The sequence below is a fragment of the Rhinolophus sinicus genome, chromosome 2, assembly GCF_057876585.1.
Source record: "Rhinolophus sinicus isolate RSI-liver-muscle chromosome 2, RSI-T2T, whole genome shotgun sequence".
Classification (NCBI taxonomy): Eukaryota; Metazoa; Chordata; class Mammalia; order Chiroptera; family Rhinolophidae; genus Rhinolophus; species Rhinolophus sinicus.
The window spans coordinates 149,975,664-149,994,032 of NC_142502.1; the positions used below are offsets into that span (position 1 = coordinate 149,975,664).

The window sequence follows — 18,369 nt, forward strand, 5'->3', positions numbered from 1 at the left end:
GAGTTTGGCAAATGTTTCCACCCATGAAATCATCTTCACAATCAAGATAATAAACATTTCCATCACACCTAAGTTTTTCTCCTTCCCCTTTGTAATCCCTCCCTTCTGTCCCTCTTGTCTGTCTCCCTGGTCCCCAGACAACTACTGATCTGCTTTCTAGATTTGTATATAATTCTACGTACTTTTCTATGTCAGGTTTCTTTCCTCAGCATAATTAGAGATTCACCCATGTTGTACCATGTAGTTCATTCTTTTTATGCTAAGTAGGACTCCATTGCATGGATATACCACATATTATCCATTTACCTGATGATGGACATACTGTGTTTCCCCAAAAATAAGACCTAGCCGGACAATCAGCTCTAATGCTGATTGTTCTGCTCTTTTGGAGCAAAAATTATATTACATTACATTACATTATATAAGACCCAGTCTTATAGTAAAATAAGTAAAATAAGACTGGGTTTTATATAATGTAATGTAATGTAATATAATACCAGGTCTTATTTTACTATAATACAAAACTGGGTCTTATATAATATAAGAAGAAGAAGAAGAAGAGGAAGAGGAAGAGGGAGGAGGAGGAGGAAGAGGAGGAAGAGGAGGAAGAGGGAGGAGGAGGAAGAGGAGGAAGAGGAGGAAGAAGAGGAAGAAGAGGAAGAAGAAGAAGAAATCTTAGACCAGATCTTATATTAGTTTTAACTCCAAAAGACGCATTACAGTTGATTGTCCGGCTAGGTCTTATTTTCGGGGAAACACAGTATCAGTTGTTTCCAAGATTTCGCTGTTACAAACAATTTGCTGTGAACATTATGTGGATGTCATTGTATGAATCATATGCTTTCATTTCTCTTCGGCAAATACCTAGGAGTGGAATGGCTGGATTGTATAGGAGGTGTATGTTTAACTTTTTAAGAAACTGCTAAACAGTTTCCAGAGTGGCTTTGTCATTTTACATTTCCAACAGTAGTTTTTGAGAATTCCTCTTTCTTTATGTCCTTGCTGACATTTGGTATGGTCTTTCATTTTAGCCATTCTAAAAGGTATATAGTCATAGCTCATTGTGATTTTAATTTGCATTTTCTTAATGCCCAATGATGTTGAGCATATTTTCATGTGCTTATTTGTCATCCATATAGCTTTAGCTTCTTTGGTGAAGTGTCTGCAAATTTTTACCTAAAAACCTAAGTAAATTGAGATACATACTGTATTCATGGGTTAGAAGACTCTGTATTGTTAAGATGTCTGTTCTCTCCAAATTGATCTATAGAGTCAATGCATTCCCAATCAAAATCCCAACAGATTTTAAGAAACTAAAATTCATATGGAAATATAAAGGACCTAGAATAGTAAAAAGACGAACAAGCAAACAAACAAAAAAACGATAAAAAACTGAAAAAGAACAGAGTTTGAGGACTAATACCACTTCTTAGGTTGTACGTGTATCTAGTTTCTTTGTAGAATGTAAAAAAAAAACATTCTTGCCATTTCGCTAATTGGTACTAGCATGTTTTAAGAAGAGTTTAGATTTAAGCTTACAAACAATTCATCATTGGATATTGACATTGTGGTAACCAGACCACTGATTTCTTTCACTAAAGATACATCCTTTAGCCATGGAGCTTATAACAACTTCTTTATTGGACTCCCTATTTGCTGGCTATGCTTCATAAGAAAATGTGACAGCTTTTAAGATTTTTAGAATAATGATACAGCTGAGTCTTCTGATGGTTTATTTTACTTTATTTGTTAAACATGAACAAGAATAACCAAGACCTTTCCCTGCTCGAGTATTGGGGTGCTTGATTCATGCATGCCTTCTAACATAAAAATTGTCAAGTGTTGCCAACACATACTGACTCTGCTTCAGCATTATGAAACTAGTCAGGAAATATAATAAGCTTTTTAAAAAGTTTTTTTTTTTGTAAGGTCTTGATTTGGTGACCTTTGACCAGACTTTCTAATGGTTCACGATCCCAAGGTTTGAATGCCAAGTTTATCACAATGAACAGACTTAAAAAATCTTTTCAGTTGTCTCTTCAGAAATTTTCAGTGAATCAACGCAGGGATCCCACATACAGATCTTTTCACTGCGATGCCTGTATATAGAACAGTCCAGGAATTCTGATTTCAGTGCAGAGAATTTCATTAAGTGTCTTAGGTGAACCTAATATTGGATTGATCTCTTAATATCTTTATGCCTGTTCTTTTCAAATCACATGAAAATGTCTGCTTTTTCCCTCAAGATTAATACGTTCTTTTTATTCTTCTGACCTTTGATTTTCACACAGGAAGATTGGACTCCATATCAGAGTGTATCTCCCCTGTTCAACTTAGCTCTTCCAATGTCCGGAGTTTAGTCTGTGCCTTTTTTTCCCTGTTAACAGCCCTACCCTACATAAAAATAGACCACAAGATAGATAGATAAAATAACCTGTTCTCGTTGGGATGCCTTCAACATGGGCCCTAGCTGCAAATCTTTGGAGTACGCAGAATGTTTTATATTTTCTAACTTTCTCAGGCTTTCTTCTTTATTATTTTTTGACATTTTAAGGACAAGAGTTGTTTTATATCCCGTCCTTTCCCCTCTCCCACCACAGCCAGGCTTAGTGGGGAAGTTTCTATATCATACTCTTGGTTTCTGGGATAATTTTCTTTTACATAAGATATTTTTTCGCTGTTGGGACTCCAAACTTTGTGTTTCTTTATAGTTTTTTTAATGGTAATTTCTGTTGTCTTCTCCAGGTTTTTTTCTGTCTTCTGTCATTGTTCCTCTATTTCATTTCCTTTAATCATGGTGCTGTGTCTACTCATATGTGCAAAGAAAAAAAGGATGATATTTTCCTCTGATTAGTAAATAAACCAGTTGTAATGTTCTGGGTGTAATTTTGGATCTTCATCACATTTAAGCTATATAATTGCTTTGCTATTTCTGCTAGGAATTTCTGGTTCCAAACCTATTCCAAAAACTCAAAAGTTTTGGAAGGCTGAAATTTTTACATGTATTTTAGAAAATAATAGTAGCTCTATAACGCATCTTTGACTTTTTCCTTAAATACATGAGATATAAAATATAATCCAAATATTTTGATTCTGATATTTAGTTCATTTTATTAAAGAAGAAATATTTACTGTACATTAAACCATGCATTATTTATATTTAATGGATAAATATATAATTTGAATTATAAAATCTATTTATAAGTAAGAATTGGAAGTAAATGGGAGTACAGTATAGTAATCGACATCTTGGAAGGAAATATAGGTACTTTTAAGTGGACAGAATTACCTGCTTTATGGATTTTCAAAGAGTTATATTTAGAATTCTTGACTTTTAGAGGTGGAAGTCACCTTAGAAGTTTATCTAGTGTGCACCCACATTTATAAATGCAATGTTAAGCCTTCCAGAGGCTGAGTGTATCTTGGTTAATATCAGATACTTCATTACCATCAAGATTAGAGTTGTATTCTTCTTGAGAACTGGGTGCTTTTGTCTTTGTATCAGAGATGCCAACATTGTCCTGACACATGGTTGAAATATTAGTTTCACTTAATTAAGTATATTTTTCACTATATCGTACACATCATGAAATGAAAGGATGGCTAATAATCCATTTATGTCTATTTCTACATACATTTTTTATGATTTTACAAATAATATATGTTATTGTGGGAAATAGGAAAAGTACAAAGAAGAAAATAAAAAGGTTAATTTTTTTAAAAAAGTTTATTGGAGTGATAATTGTTAGTAAAGTTACATAGATTTTAGGTGTACAATTCTGTAATACATCATCTGTATATATCACATTGTGTGCTCACCACCCAGAGTCAGTTCTCCTTCTATCACCATATATTTGATCCCCTTTACCCTCATCTACCACCCCCCACCCCTCTTACCCTCTGGTAGCCACTAAATTATTGTCTGTGTCTACGAGTTTTTGTTTGTTCATTTGTTTGTCTTGTTCTTTTGTTGTTTTCAGTTTTATATAGCATATATCAGTGAAATCATAATGGTTCTCTACTGTTTCTGTCTGACTTCGCTTAACATTATAATCTTAAGATCCATTCATGTTGTCACAAATGGTACTACTTCATCATTTCTTATGGCTGAATAGTATTCCATTGTGTATATATACACAATTTCTTTATCCATTCATCTATCGAAGGACACTTTGGTTGTTTCCATGTCTTGACCACTGTAAATAAAGCTGCGATGAACGTTGGAGCACATATATCTTTACGGATAAATGTTTTCAGATTTTTTTGGTAGATACCGAGGAAAGGGATTGCTGGGTCCTATGGTAATTTTATTCTTAATTTTCTGAGGAACCTCCACACTGCGTTCCATAGCAGTTGCACCAATCTGCAGCCTACCTACAGTGTATGAGGGTTCCTTTTTCCCCACAGCCTCTCCAACACTTGTTACTATTTGTCTTGTTGATGATAGCCATTCTAATTGGTGTGAGGTGATATCTCATTGTGGTTTTTATTTGTGTTTCTCTGATGATTAATGATGTTGAGCATTTTTTCATATATCTATTAGCCATCTGTGTGTCATCTTTGGAGAAATATCTATTGAGATCCTCTGCCTATTTTTTAGTCAGATTGTTTGCTTTTTTGTTAAGTTATATGAGTTCCTTATGTATTTTGGATATTAACCCATTATTGGTTGTATCATTGGTGACTATCTTCTTCCATCCAGTAGGTTTTCTCTTTGTTTTGTTGATCATTTCCTTTGCCATGCAAAATCTTTTTGGTTTGATGTTGTCCCATTTGTTTATTTTTTATTCTGTTTCCCTTGCCTGAGGAGATATAGCAGGAAAAAAAAATTACTAAGCAATGTCAGAGTTTACTGCCTATTCTTTTCTTCTAGTACTTTTAAGATTAAAGACTTAAATGAGTTTTTGAGTTTTTTCTTGTATGTGGTGTAAGACAGTGGTCTAGTTTCATATTTTTGCGTGTAGCTGTTTAGTTTTCCCAACACCACTTATTGAAAAGATCTTTACCCCATTGTATATTCTTACTGCCTTTGTCATAGATTAATTGATCATATAGGCATGGTATTATTTTGGGGCTATTATTCTGTTCCATTCATCTGTGTGTCTGTTTTTATGCCAGTTTCATGACGTTATAGTTTGATATCAGTGGGTATAAAGTTTGTTTTGTTAGATGAATAAATTCTAGAGATCTAGTGCACAACATTGTGCTTATAGTTAACAGTACAGTATCGTGCACTTCAAAATTTGTTGAATAGAGGTCTCATGTTAAGTGTGTAAAAAAAAAAAAGAAAAATCCAAAGGGACTCAAGGAAACTTCGGGACATACTGGATATGTCTCTTACTTTTATGGTGATGATGGTATCATGGGCATATGTATATGCCCAAACTCATCAATTTGTACTGTTAAATATATTCGGTTCTTTGTATATCAATTATCCCTCAATAAGCCTATTAAAAAAAAACCCAACATACTGTCTAGCAATTGAATTATTATGTATGCATCTGATGATCAATGACTTTTATTATAAGCTAAGAAATTATAGTGTCAGATTTGCAGAATAAAGTCAGTGTAATTACAGTGTGAGTAATGAGTTTTAGGGGGCTCTGACATAAGGAAGAAAATTCAGTTAGAAGGTTGTTTTAGTAGTCTAAGACTATGCTTACATTCCTGACTTGGGCAACTGGGCAGGTGGTAGCCCTTCACCAAGGGTGGAAGGGAAACAGTAGGAGGGGGAAATTTCTCTGGGTAGACGATGAGATCAGCTTGGAGCAATATGAATATGATGTACCTATTAGATAGACATATAGAAATCATCTATAGATAGATGGCTGAGTAGTTCTCGAGTTCTCCATCTGACCTAAACAAATTTGGGGATCATCATAGAGAAGATGGTTACTAAAGCTTGGAGTAGTAAATATACCCATGGAAAGTATTTCTGTTAACTCTGTAAACATATCTATGTATACATATTAAACAGTGTGACTTGCAAGCCATGATAAAGAACTGTGGTTTTAATCACTAACAATAACAAAACATAATTTGCAAGCTACTTGTATGTAACAAAAATAGAATGATGATGGTCATCAGTGATTATTTTTCTCTGTCATGTAGTTATAGTTAGTTCAGTTTACTTAAACATTGAACAGCATTTCAAACTTGTGTTGCTCTCATTAAGTAGTGGTATTCAAATAAAAAACATCACTTTGAGAAGAACTGCACTTAAACTGTTTTATTGTAAACCAGGAAATTATAATATCAGATTTGCAGAATGTAAAAATCAACTTAATTGCAATATAAATAATGGATTTTAGGTGAATATAACTAAATGGGGGAAAAGTCCAGTTAGGTTGTTTTGCATGGTTTTAAGAGGGATATGTTCTGGTTTACATTTTAGATAGGCTGCTCTGCAGTAAGGTAGTTGAAGTCAAAGATAGTAGGTCTGGATATGGAAACAAGAACTAGGGGATTTATTTTAATGGTATATAATAATGCTAGGATAAGTAGAGTTATCAAGAAGTATGGTAAAAATAGAATCAAGTCCTATGTTAACTTACTGAATTTATGAAGTGTAAGAGAGGAAATCTACAAGGATCACAACTGGTTTCTAGTTTGGGTATCTAAAAAATAGTGGTGCATTTAGTGGAAGGAAATAAAGGCATCCCATAGTAGAGAAAAACAAATTGGAAGTTTAGTTTTCTGATTTCTGGATTCTGACATCTAAACTTGTAGATAAGTATGGCATATCAGGAAAAAAACAGATATTCTACCTTCAATATTCTAAAAGGTTCTTTTCAGACATTGAGCTCTAGTTCCTAATGTTACATTTTTTCTGTGTATATAAGGTTAAAAGAGTTGAAAGTACCTTTGGAAAACAGCCATGACTTCATCGAAATATAAACCCTGACTGAAGTGATCAAGTGGGTTTTCCTTAAGTTCATAAGTACAAAACACATGTTTAAGGGAGTTCTTTCTTTTTATCTAACTCAGTGTATCATATTCTTACATTGTTGGCGTGTATCCATTATTTTGGATGAATACGTTTGTAGTATTTTCAGTAACTTTTTATGCTTTGCTTATTTGAAATAAAATCCTTAATTTTAAAAACTATTTTAGTTTTGATTTCTTTTTATATAAAAATTTTTAGTAAATATATCTTCTAAATATCTCACGTTATTTTATGAGAAACTTCTGACTTTATTTGAAAGCAAATATAAATTGATTTTTAAATTCAGTGATGGCCTTAATTCTTACCATTTAGTGAAATTATATTTAACTCCTATAAAGGATTAATGTCTGAAATACTGAATTTTGGTATTGGCTAAAAGTTGAACATCGAAAGAAATCTTTGTAATTTGCTTAATTTTTAAAAGAGTAAAAGCTTTTATACTTGTTGCCTAATTAAGTCTGGAGTTTTTATTAATGTTTAAAACTAATCAACTCACAAATAGTACTGCATTTAACTTGACAACTGCAACAAAATATTTCCACACTAAAATTGTAGCCACTATGCCCAATATATATTACACACATTAATAAAATTGTACATACGTGTCCTCTTGTATTAGTAGTTACTTTGCCATATGTATAGTATAAAATTCATAGATACGGTTTTAGAAAAGACATTCTTGAGAATGTACAGTCTAGTGACAATCCAGAAGGAATTCTTTTAATATTGATGGAGGTGATGAGATGTGAAGCAGGGAGTGTTGACTCTTATTTACTAGAGTCTAGATTTAGATGAAACAGCTTAACATTTCTAAATGGAGTTGTATTTTAAGTGACAGATTATCGGCTATCGACAGTGTCATACAGTTCATTCATCTTTCCTCTATCTTTTCACAGAGCTCCATTGTGAACATTCATAGTCAGTTTTTGACAGCATTGGAATCACTGAAGACCTTCTGGGATGTTATGGATGAAATCGATGAGAAGACTTGGGTACTTGAGCCAGAAAAACCTACACGGAGTGCGACAGCACGCAGAATTGCACTAGGTCGGAAAAAAGAGGATTAATGAGCTTTTTTTTTTTTTTTTTTTTTTGTAGGTGTTTGATTATACTTTGTTATTACTTAGGAGACTGAATCTAAAAATGACAATGGGATCTTAGCTAAGACTTTTCTGCATTGCCTTCAGCTATTAAAACTTTGGGTTGAACTGTGGTTTCTTTTATTGCTCTGTATTTAAATGTAAATATTTCAGGTGAAAAGGGCAAGTACTGAGGTGTTTCATTATAAAAGGTGATGATCCAATGGAAGCAGCATTCAGAGATAGTATTTAATTAACTTTTAGTTAGCACAGAAACAGTGGAGCAGGTTTTTTGAAACTTACTTAGGAAAAACAACTATGTTAGAAATAATGAAGTCTTCATCTGTGAAACTAGAGAAGATTATTGTGAACAAATCTCGGAATATTTTCTGACAAAAAAATGGAGGATAAAGAACCTGAAGTGAGCCATGCATGCCATTGAAGAATAAACAAAAAGCACAAAATCATAGTTGACTATATTTGAAGTATTTTCTTTATTATACATATATGAAATTAATATGTTAATATAACCATAAATATCCTTTAAATATTACTATATTCTATAAAATGATTGTTTTATGTATTTTCATTATGAGCAAGCAAAACAGTTTTTAAGTTCTGCCTCAAGATTTTAGATGTCTTAAAGTATATTTGAGTTCACACTAAATGCTATAGGAGATGGTTAGTAGATGGTTAGAAGATACCTCTTTACATTTTTCCTTGCTCAAGTAGATACGTTGTTAAAAGTTATATATTACAAAGGGTATTTTGAAATTCTGGTGTGAATCGTATTCCAATTAGTGAGCAATTTTTACAGTTTCCACCCAGACAAAATAGATTACCTGGGGGAAAAGAAGTGACGTGTTATTATGAGAAGAGGAAAGCATAACTGTGCAGCAGTTCTACAAATAGTAGTATTACTTACTCAGTTTGTTAAAGTCCAACAGTATTTAATTTGGAATAATTAACTAAATTTTGGAATATTTGGGAACAAGTGTCTACTAAGAATAAAAATACTTTCTTCAAACAAGTGTAGAACTTATTATTTTCATGGCTCCGTTAAAGTAATTATTTTTATCAGGTTATAAATATACCTTTTATTATATTTCTCATTGTGCAACATAAAAAACCTGGTTTTTAATTCACTCGGTGTTTACCTTTTAACTTTATTTTTTAATTTTTTTTCACTTCAGGCATTGGTTTGCCTTTTTAAGACCAAGATTTTAGCAAATTAATTGCAAGATTAGTTAATATAGCCATTGTTGTTCAGTGAAAGTACTTTCTGGAGTCACTAGCAGATGACTTTGCTAAAGGCTAATGTGGAATTTGTGTTTGTGTTAAAGAATGGTTTGAAAAATGAGATGATAAGTTAACTTTTTATATTTCTCAATGAATGACTTGTAGTCATTTATTTTATTTGATTACCTTTTTGCCAGATTGTAATAATTGTATTTATATTGTCGCCAATCTTAGCCAAAGGCTTTTACTCTATCTAGTGTATAGAACTTATCAAGATACTTTTACCATAAAAATGAAATTTAAATTAACCTTAAATAACACTGTGCATCTTCAAAATTAGTAAAATTTCTACTATACTCTAATACAGTTCAAATTTATAAAGAATCTAGTGCTGAGTAGAAATAATTTTTTCTTAGATTCTGCAAGCAAGGTGAGTTGTTTTTGTTAGTACAGGAAGTTTCCAATTTAATAGGAATCAAACCCTTCGTTAACATATAGGGGAAAACTTCACAAGGAGTGAAAAAATTATAAAAACTTTATAAAACCCAAATCTTAGGCATGCTTATTTTTACCATTCATTATATTTCTAGTCTTTTTATACTTTTGACCATAGTAGTTGTCTTACTTTTCAAAAATAATTTAGATCAGTATTTCTTAAATTTGTGGTTTATGGTTTTTGTGTATTAAATATCTTTATCATTCCATAGAATTTTTAATTTAAACTTTAATGGAATTCTGACCAGGATTCCAATCTAAATTAATTATGTTAACTTATGGATTGACTCTGTTTTTTGAAACTTTGGATCCCCAAATCTTTGGTCATAATCATAATTTCAGAATTTGTTTAATATAGTGAAATATTTATAAAAAAAATTATAAAACATTTGGTTACTCTTGTGTATACTGAAATAAGTACCTAGCCAAGTACACCTTTATTTTTGTTTGTTGAACTGTTCTACTTTTAAAAACTTTAATATTTTTTGATTCTAGGGAATAATGCTTCAATAAATATAGATGTAGACCCCAGACATCCTACTATGCTTCCGGAGTGCTGCTTTCTTGGAGCTGACCATGGTATGAGATCTCAGATTTAAATGTTGCAATAGAACTGTAAAATCCTTATTTACTACTGTTAAAGTATTAATCTAAAATATTAATGGTAATTATTTTAAATGAAAATGTCCCATCATTTTGAACTGTGTACTTTCGTTTTTTAAATATATGACTTAGAATTTCTAATTATGTATTTAAGAAATAAATTCTATAGTTAACAATACTGTATTATATATTTGAAAGTTGCTAAGAGAGCAGATCTTAAGTTTTCATTACAAGGAAAAAAACTGCCGTGATGAAGGATGCTAACTAAACTTGCAGTAATTATTTCGCAATACACTCATATACCAAATCGTTATGGTGTACACCTAAAACTAAGTGTTATATGTCAATTGAAAAAAATAAAATTCTGTTCCAAATCTGGTTTTACAAAATGAGAACAGCAAACACTAAATTATTAACTTTTTTTTTTTTTAATTTCTGAAGTGGTGAAACCCCTGGGAATTAAGCTGAGCAGAAACATACATTTGTGGTAGGTATCTTTGCAATAGAATTGTTATTTTTCTATGATTTACCAAATTTAATAACAACAAAAAAATTTTTTCATGCTTTCAGGGATCCAGAAAATAGTCTGTTACAAAATTTGAAAGATGTTTTAGAAATTGATTTTCCAGCTCGTGCCATCCTGGAAAAATCTGTAAGTTTTTTCAGTACTTGATATTCCAAACAGCGTTGAAGTTAAATGTTCTTTTAAGTACAGAGAAAAATGAGGCTGAAAGTGAGGAAATTGGAAGAATATTATAACAGACGTCTGAACTACAAGCAACAGTTGCATCAAAGAACTTGTTAACCTTTGATTGGTAGTTATAAGTGTACTTTTTTCATGGTCTTCATAGCCGTAAAGTGATTAATGACAGACATCTTTATTATTAAAACTAGGGTAAAGGTCCAAAGTAGCTAATGAGATGTTTGGATTTTCTATAGTATCTGCATATGGATGATTGAAATAAAGTTCTAATTAGCTAGATGTGTTTGTGAGGGATGGCAGTGTGATTTTGAGAAACTGAATAGATATCATGACAATGGAAAATTAATAAACTTAGAATTGATTTTTGACAAAGCTGCTAAGGTATACACTATTAAAATGGTGGGGATGTTTTTTCCCCTTTAGTTACAGAATTTTGAACTTTACTTAATAATCACTAGCTAGTATCAGTTCCTATCTGTACATACTACAGTGGCATTAACTGATGTACACTATGGGAACATTTACTTAAGCCTAAATATCTTGTGAGCCAAAAATAGAATTTTTTTGCATATCTGTGTGTGTAATTTATTGGATGAAGGAGGAAGCACTCTCATATAAATAGCTTTTAAGTGTTAAATGGTAATGTGACTATTTTCTGTATAGCAATCTAGTAGTTACCTTTATAAAATCTGTATTTATAAAAATTTAATATTGTCTTACGACATTATTCATTCTTATCCCATCTTGTATGTTTTAAACACATATTCTTATAAATATTTCTTTTGAAGGATTTTTCTATGGATTGTGGAATTTGTTATGCCTACCAGCTTGATGGTGCCATTCCTGATCAAGTGTGTGATAATTCCCAGTGTGGACAGCCTTTCCATCAAATATGCTTATATGAGGTACGAGTAAAATAAAAGTAACAGCAGCAGGACTTTTTCCAGCTAACACGGCATAGAAAGTATGTGTATGTGAAATATTTATTCTAAAATCTGTTTCAATATGATCTTTTGCCATTAGCTTCTATATTACCAGTTCATTCCAGATGTCCACATGCTTCATTTCTTCATCATGGTTTCTCAGGAGTGAAGAAATGTCCCAAAGTAACAAAGAAGGGGGAAATGTATCCATGACAATATACTCATGGACTGCTTATTGATACCTACACTGGAATCTTTCAGTAAATACCTCATGTAACCACATGCAAACTGTAGACTCATCCAGGTGGGAGTAGTGGTGGCAATAAGGTGAAAGGGAACTAGCACTGTGGAGTATATTACTTTTCAGGCTCGACTTTAGAATAAATGTAATAATCCCACTTTTGGTCTTGAGAAGAACACATTTTGTGGTCTGAATATCTCACAGCAGTCTTAGTCAATGACATTTTATTTACTATTTGTGAAATCTGCTTTCACTCCTGCCTGAGGTCAATTTGCGCTCTGTAGCATTCATCTTAGGGCATAGTTGACATGATAAACTGTGTTTCTATATAGAAAACACCTTAGAGCCGTCAAGTTCTTTCGATTTTCAAAGACTTTCTTAATATCACTACCTGATTTTTGTGATTTTACATAGTCGTTGGTGCTATCTGCACTTTAACAAGGGAGAACTGAGGTAGACATGTCTGAGGTAGACATGTCTGTCAGTTGGTCACCTTATAGAATCATAAAATAATAGGCCTTAATTAAAGAAATACTCTTAAGGTAACATGTGCTTTCTTTGGTCATAATATTTAATTTTTAAAAATGAACTGCCTCCGTCAGTCACAAGGCACTTGTAATTATTGGTTGAGAATGAACCCACTACTGGTGATTGAGAACTAAAATTTCTAGAGCCTATGGTATCTTTTACAGCAAAAGTTCTTCATTTGTGACGGATGGATCTAGGTAGGTCTGAACCCTGTAGACCTGTATGCATTGTTTTGGGGGTAGAAAAGGTGAACAATTTTCATCAAATTCTTACAAGGGCCCCTAATATGAAGTCCATGCTGGTTTCCCCTTGTTATTCAGCATATCTGTAGTCAAGGAAATTAAGAAGGTAAATCTTTTAGAATACAAATATAATGTACTCAAAAAGAAAATGATTTTTGGAGTATCTGTAATCATGTTAACACTGCTCCCTTTCTTTTTTTTAAAATCCTTAGTGGTTGAGAGGACTACTGACTAGTAGACAGAGTTTTAACATCATGTTTGGTGAATGTCCATATTGTAGTAAGGTAAGCAAATTATTATTCACATTCATAAAATATCCTTAGCTTTTTAATCGTGTTTTAGAAGTTAGATATCTATATAGTATTATCAGCTTATCTAAAAATTTCGAGATCTGTTATTTTATGTATTAAAGAACAGAAGAAAAGTTTCTATAACTGTTCGTATCAATAACATTTTAATTTTCAAACCGCTTCTGATCAAAAAACTTTAACCCTTTAGAACAACCCCTTTTTTAGATTTGCTAGGTGATCTGAGACTTTTTTTTAAGAATGTTCACAAACTTACTTTGTTTAAAATGTATTCTCTTTTAATAAGCCAATTACCTTGAAAATGTCTGGGAGGAAGCCCTGAAATAAGAATGTAACACTGAAGAACCGGAAACTGAAAAAAAAGGATTTTGTTTGATATCTTCAGAGAAAATATAAAGCAAGACATACTATCACCAAAAGAATAAGAATGGTCAAGCCATAATAATACACATCTGCCTTTGTCTCTTCACTAAGAGTAAACTGGGAAATTGCACGCCACAGTCCTGTAGAACTTTCTAAGTCTGTGACTTCCATAGCAGTGGTAGAAGTGCTTGTATACCAAGATGGACATCTTGACTTGTTGAATGTGTCTGGACTGGTAAAATCTTGATGGAGTTCATAAAATGATTTTGGGAACTGTATATAGCTGGATATTTGTGGAGAACTTTTTACTTCATTCAAAAACTCTTGAGACTCACAGTATTTTTGTCTTCTCCTTGTGCTTCCCTATGGGAAAATACATACATAGTGTATTAGATTTGTTATCCAATTATTTATTGTGTGTACTCTATAAGAATGCTAAATAAAGTTTTCATGTTTTTATTTTTTGGTCCTGGATTTTAGAAGTTTATATTAGGTTGGTGCAAAGTAATTGCAATTTTTTAACCTTTTAAGCCGCAATTACTTTTGCACAAACCTAATAGTTAACCAGCATGACACAGTCAAATCTGGTTAACTTGATTAGTTCTTTTAACCTAATAAGTGAGCCATCTCAATTTATAATCCAAAAATAAGACAGAATATGAAAACTGAATTTTCTTGGCAAGACAGAAAAACAGATTCAATCATAATTAGAAAGCCTTTTGGTCATTAATACAGTGATTCTTGGGGGACAAGATGGCTACACGCCCACTGGGTGGCATAGGCTGGTAGCCAGCCTTCTGCCTGTGCTCTGGAGGTTGACGTCTTCCAATAACACCTCAAGAAGACAGCTGGTTAAAAAAATTCTTATTTGTCCAGAAAGTTGCTCTAGGAAAAGAAGCTCACGCTTATCTCCTAGCCAAAAAAGGAAACGTAGGCAGTCTGTACAAATTCAAGTTCTACCAGTGTTAAACCAGAATGCCTAGAACCACGCAAGAAAATTTGCCAAGTGGTGTGGCCAAAGGTAAACATTACCCTTGGACTTTGGTGGGGACATGGGACATGGTATGGCAAGCAGGATCAGGCTATCCAGCCATCGTGAATAAACTCGGAGAAATCAGGAATTTGTGGAATCCCGTAAGGCAAGAAGCAACATGCTTCTCTAGTAAAAATCAGCTGCTGTTAAGAGTTTAGTTTCTGGAATGATCCTGTCTCACAGTCAGGACCTAATATATATGAATTCAGATCTTAGCAACTCTGACCAGGAGCTATGATTGTATGGGACAATTACTGTTTAAGTAGCAAAATACCAATTTTCCCCAAAACTGATCTACAGATTCAATACAGTCCCAATCAAAATCCCAGCAGGTTTTGGAAATGCAAAAGACCCAAAATAGCTAAAACAACCTTGAAAAAGAACAATGTTGAAACACACTTCTCAATTTCAAAACTGACTATAAAACCAGAGTAATCAAGACAGTATGGCACTGGCATAAGGACAGGCATACAGATCAATGGAATACAATTAAAAGTCCAGAAATTCACATAGATTTCCAACACACGTATCAGCAATTCAGTGGGGACAGATCATCTCTTTGCAAGGATATCCAGCTGTCTCAGAATCTCTGTTAGAGATGAATTTGGACCACTATCTCATATTACATATAATCGACCAAAAATGAATTGTAGACTTCTATACAAGAGCTGGAATATAAAACTTTTAGAATAAACATAGGAAGGAGAAAACCCTTGTGACCTAGGTTTAGGCAAAGAGTTCATAGATATACCACCAAAATCAAGAAACCCAAATTAAAAAATTGATAAATTATAATTCATCAAAATTTAAAACTTTTGTAATTTAAAGTACATTACTTAAAAGTTAAAATACAAGCCACAGACTGGGAGAACATTTTGCAAGTCATATATCTAGTAAAGGACTTGTATCCAGAATATATAAATAACACTTCCAACTCAATGAGCAATTTAAAAAAAATGAGCCAAGGACTTGAATAGACAATTCTCCAAAGATATACAAATGACCAAAAAGTTTTTGAAAAGATGCTCAGCATCACTAATAGTAAGAGAAATGTAAAATCAAAACAACAGTGAGATGTTATTGTATACCCTTTAGGAGGGCCATTATCAAAAGAACAGAAAATAACAAGTTTGGTGAAGATAGAGAAATTGGAACCTTCGTATACTGCTGGTAGGAATGTAAAATGCTGCAGTCATTATGGAAAACACTACTGAGGTTCTTCAAAACATTAAAAATAGAATTTCCATATGATCCAGCAATCCCACTTTTGGGCATATATTCAGAAGAATTGAAAGCATCTTGAAGAGATATTTGTATACCCATGTTCATCACAGCATTATTCACAGTAGCACTCTTCAAATAGCACCTCCGCCCCAAAAAAGTCACTTTCAGGATGCAGCATATTAGCTGAGAAATGACTTCTACATAAGGTATATAAAACAAAAGAGATGTCTTGAAGGTTCTTTTTAGCTTTTCTATTAAAAATAAGTTACTGAGCGATAACTAACTTTTTAGAGCTAACAGAGTCATACTAATGCATTTTCCTAAAGTTTATCAGCTCAATTTGCTAAAGGCAAAATAAGTGAATAGTTATTTCCTTGGGCCCATGAAACACTCTTCTTCTACAAAGAAAAAGAAATCTGAACATCACTGGAAAGCTAACAAACAGCATTTATATATAACTTACTTACATGTGGAAGTGGATCATATCCCCCACCTATGTAAAAAAAAGTCAAGCTACTGAAATTTCAAGACAGAAATATCTGTGTAACCTATATATCTAGTCTAAGAATTTAACCAACAGTTGTCTTCACTTTACTGAGAGGTCTGAGTGGGATAGTCTATGGCATGGTTTAGAAAAGTGTGTTACAGAAGAAGTAAAACTCATTATTTGCAGATGACATGATGCTACATATAGAAAAGCTTCAAGATTCCACCAAAAAACTGTTAGAACTGATAAATGAATTTTAATATTCAGAAATTGGTTGCATTTTTATATACCAATAACAAACTCAGAAACAATCCCATTTACAGTTGCAGCAAACAAACAAAAACCTAGGGAATACATTTAACCAAGGAGGTAAAAGAACTATACTTGGAACATTATAAGATACTGAAGAAAGAAACTGAAGATACAAATAAATGGAAGCATATACCATACCATACTCATGGATAGAAAGAATTAACATCCATTAAAATGTCCATATTACCCAAAGCAATCTATATATTCAGTGTAATCCTTATCAAAATACAATACCAATGGCATTTTTCACAGAAGTAGAACAAATAATCCTAAAATCTATATGGAACCACAAAAGACCATGAATAGCCAAAGCAATCTTGAGAAAAAAGAACAAAATTGGAGGTATCACTCATAACTCAAATGAAACTATGCTACAAGGCTACAGTAATTAAAATAGCATGGTACTGGGATCAAAACAGATTATAGATCAATAGAACAGAATAGATAGCCCAGAAATAAACCCACGCTTATGGTCAATTATGATGAAGAATATAAGAATACCCAATGTAAAGACAGTCTATTCAATAAATGGTTTTGGGAAAACGGGGCAGTTACACGCAAAAAAAAAAAATGAAACTAGACCACCTTCTTAGACCATTGTAAGAATAAGCTCAAAATGGATTAAAGACTTAAATGTAAGACCCCAAACCATAAAACTCCTAGAAGAAAACAGGCAGTAAATTATCTGACATTGCTCTTAGTAATATTTTTACTGGCATACCTCCTTGGGCAAAGGAAACAAAGGGAAAAATAAATGGGATTACATCAAACTGAAAAGTTTTTGCACAGCAAAGGAAATCATAAATAAAACAAAAACTAAATGGGACAAGATATTTGCCAATGACACTACATCTGATAAGGTGTCAATATCCAAAATTTATAAATAACTTATTCAACTCAACACCAAAAAACAAACAATCCAGTTAAAAAATGGGCAGAGGACCTGAATAGATATTCCTCCAGAGAGGACATACATATGGCAGACATGAAAAGATGTTCACTGTCACCAATCATCAAAGAAATGCAAACTAAAACGAGGTATCACCTCACACCTGTCAGAATGGCGATCATCAGTAAATCAATAAACAAGTATTAGGACGTGGAAAAAAGAAAACCCTTGTGCACTGTTGGTGGGATAGCAAATTGGTGCAGCCACTATGTAAAACAGTATGGGGATTCCTCAAAAAATTAAAATTAAAAGACCATCTTAAGACCCAGCAATTCCTCTTCTGGGTATTTATCCTAAGAAATCCAAAACACTAATTCGAAAAGGTGTATGCACCCCTATGTTCATTTCAGCATTACTTAACAATAGCCAAGACATGGGGCAACCCAAATGACCATTAACAGACGAGTGGGTAAAGATATGGTACATATATACAATGGAATATTCCTTGGCAATAAAAGAGAATGAAATCTTACCATTTTTGGCAACATGGATGAATCTAGAGCAGGGGTGTCCAAACTGCGGCCTGCGGGCCAACTGCAGCCTGCGATCCATTTTTTATTGGCCTGCAGCAAATTCCAAAAATATATTTAGTTTACTTAAATAAACCAGGTGAGGCAATACGTACTTCACCTCGAGTGAGTGGCCTGGCTGTTTGTGTATTTTACCAAATATGGCCCTGGTGAAAGACATTGAA

At 32.9% G+C, this 18,369-nt stretch overlaps 2 protein-coding genes and 1 pseudogene across 6 annotated transcripts in view; 2 read left to right on the top strand and 1 right to left on the bottom strand.

Annotated features, from left to right (window-relative positions):
* The window catches only part of FANCL (FA complementation group L), a 60,885-nt gene extending 46,756 nt beyond the window's left edge, over nucleotides 1–14,129 (top strand). Inside the window, exons 8-14 of one of the 2 annotated variants that reach the window (XM_019717216.3) lie at nucleotides 7,843–7,993; nucleotides 10,255–10,338; nucleotides 10,804–10,849; nucleotides 10,933–11,014; nucleotides 11,854–11,970; nucleotides 13,212–13,283; nucleotides 13,594–14,129. In XM_019717216.3, the coding sequence (XP_019572775.3) occupies nucleotides 7,843–7,993; nucleotides 10,255–10,338; nucleotides 10,804–10,849; nucleotides 10,933–11,014; nucleotides 11,854–11,970; nucleotides 13,212–13,283; nucleotides 13,594–13,629 (588 nt within the window). In that variant the 3' untranslated portion in view covers nucleotides 13,630–14,129. Of the gene's footprint in view, nucleotides 1–7,842; nucleotides 7,994–10,254; nucleotides 10,339–10,803; nucleotides 10,850–10,932; nucleotides 11,015–11,853; nucleotides 11,971–13,211; nucleotides 13,323–13,593 lie in introns of those variants that run through there. The other variant, XM_088796155.1, reaches the window with a different exon arrangement.
* VRK2 (VRK serine/threonine kinase 2) overlaps nucleotides 13,435–18,369 on the bottom strand; it is a 96,519-nt gene continuing 91,584 nt past the window's right edge. For 2 of the 4 annotated variants that reach the window (XM_074332005.2, XM_074332006.2), the window contains exons 13-14: nucleotides 18,149–18,238; nucleotides 13,435–14,033 (exon numbers count right to left, since the gene is read on the bottom strand). In XM_074332005.2, coding sequence (XP_074188106.2) covers nucleotides 13,689–14,033; nucleotides 18,149–18,238 — 435 coding nt within the window. In that variant the 3' untranslated portion in view covers nucleotides 13,435–13,688. The remainder of the gene's footprint in view (nucleotides 14,034–18,148; nucleotides 18,239–18,369) is intronic. The other 2 variants (XM_074332004.2, XM_019717191.3) reach the window with 2 other exon arrangements.
* Nucleotides 14,240–15,283, top strand: LOC141571754 (protein NipSnap homolog 2 pseudogene; annotated as a pseudogene).